Genomic DNA, 1,946 nt, shown 5'->3' with positions numbered 1-1,946 from the left:
CTTTCCCTAGAGTGCTGAGGATAATGCAGGTTACCCATTTTGTCTATTCATAATTGTATGGATTTTTTCATTTAATTGAGTAAAACTAGTAGAAACAGTGAAAAATGACACAAACTTGGTTTTGCAGTTTTCTAATTGTGAAGAGTGATAGCTCTTGTATCTATCTCATGTGCATGTGTATATGTTTCCAGACAGATAAGCGGCCAGTTTGGTAGCAGGTATAATCTTTTACACACAGCAATTCTGAAAAAAATACTTACGTTTTAAGTTGCTTTCTAATGCACTTTACCAACTGGATAAAAAAATGTTCACATTGCAAATTCTATGGATCTCTTACGGTTGTTGACCAGTACTCTGAGCCACTACATGGTTTTCAGTGTCTGAAAAATATGAAAGGGGAAAACTTGGAAAAAAACCTGTCAGTGTCCAAGTATCTCTTGACTTTCTGCCAGATTGAGATGGTAGATGACTTCTTATTTGTGTTGAAAATCTTCCCCTTTGTAGGGGCAGGAAGTCGTAACTCATAATACCTCTAAATTGCAACTCCAGATCACTGGGAAGTAATAATTTTTTCTCTGCACATTTAATTGCAGTGAAACTTGCAGTGTTTGATGAAAATAATCTGTAACATGTTTTGAGGAGTAATGTGTAATAATATTATGTGACTATATAGGTAGGTTTGTCTTCATATTTTTGAAGAAAGCTATACAGTGCTTGCCCACAGCTTCTTAAAGAATACCAAGTGTTTTTCTTATTATTACAGTGGTAATTTTCAATGTTAAACTTGCGTGATGTCTGTCTGAAAGAGCACATGCTGTAAAATCATAGCTGTCAACTGTGTCAAGTCACACAGATTCTTTCATAAAGAACAGAAAAGTGAACAGCAGAGTTTAATGCTTTAATTTTGATATTTCTTTTTCCCAACGATGAACAGACTTTAAATCCCAGCCTGAACCATCGCCAGTTCTGAGCCAGCTGACCCAGCGACAGCAGCAACAAACTCAGGCAGTTCCTGTTCCTCCTCCTGGGCTGGAGTCCTTCTCCTCCCACGTAAAACTCCGAGAGCCATCACCAGTAGACACCTCTACAGCTGTTAGCAAAATGTTACAGCTCCCCACTATATCTATGGATAACCAGGCCGTGACTGTCCATCAAACCCAGCAGAAACAGATAAAACCACCAAAACGGAGGATAACTCCAGCATCCAAGGTGGGTAATTGAGTGGTGGCTGGTTGCTAGTAAAGATAAAAACGTACAAAAGCTTGTGTCAGCACTAGTGTGGCCAGCAGGAGTAGGGAAGCGATCATGCCCCTGTGCTTGGCACTGGTGAGACCGCACCTTGAGTACTTTATTCAGTTTTGGGCCCCTTGCTACAAGAAGAACATTGAGCTGCTGGGGCAAGTCCAGAGAAGGGCAGCGAAGCTGGTGAGGGGTCTGGAGAACAAGGCTTACGAGGAGCGGCTGAGGGAGCTGGGGTTGTTCAGTGTGGAAAAGAGGAGGCTGAGAGGTGACCTTCTTGCTCTCTAGGACTAGCTGAAAGGAGGTTGTGGTGAGGAGGGTGTTGTCTCTTCTCCCAAGTAACTAAGTGATAGGACGAGAGGAAATGTCCTCATGTTGTGCCAGGGGAGGTCTAGGCTGGATATTAGGACAAGTTTCTGTAGTGGAAGAGTGGCCAAGCATTGGAACAGGCTGGCCGGGGAAGTGATGGCATCACCATCAGTGGAGCCATTGAAAAAACGTGTAGGTGTGGCACTTTGGGACAGGGTTCAGTGGTGGACTTGGTAGCATCAGCTTTACGGTTGGACTTGATGATCATAAAGGTTGTGGTGGGTTGACCCTGACTGCATGCCACGTACACACCAAAGCCAGTGTATCACTCCCATTCTCAGCTGGACGGGGGAAAGAAAATATGGAGAAGCTCTTGGGTCGAGATAAGGACAGGGAGA

At 43.4% G+C, this 1,946-nt stretch overlaps 1 protein-coding gene across 1 annotated transcript in view; it reads left to right on the top strand.

Moving 5' to 3' along the window:
- LOC104621876 (ubiquitin-associated protein 2-like) overlaps positions 1-1,209 on the top strand; it is a gene marked incomplete at both ends in the record, with an annotated part of 16,061 nt that extends 14,852 nt beyond the window's left edge. The window contains one exon of the mRNA XM_010288491.1: positions 935-1,209. Within this exon, the coding sequence (XP_010286793.1) occupies positions 935-1,209 (275 nt within the window). The remainder of the gene's footprint in view (positions 1-934) is intronic.
- Positions 1,210-1,946: the final 737 nt, after the last annotated feature.

The sequence above is a fragment of the Phaethon lepturus genome, unplaced genomic scaffold (assembly GCF_000687285.1).
Source record: "Phaethon lepturus isolate BGI_N335 unplaced genomic scaffold, ASM68728v1 scaffold4496, whole genome shotgun sequence".
NCBI classification, from domain to species: domain Eukaryota; kingdom Metazoa; phylum Chordata; class Aves; order Phaethontiformes; family Phaethontidae; genus Phaethon; species Phaethon lepturus.
The sequence above is the reverse complement of the archived record's forward strand: the minus strand, read 5'-3'. Positions and strand labels throughout refer to the sequence as shown.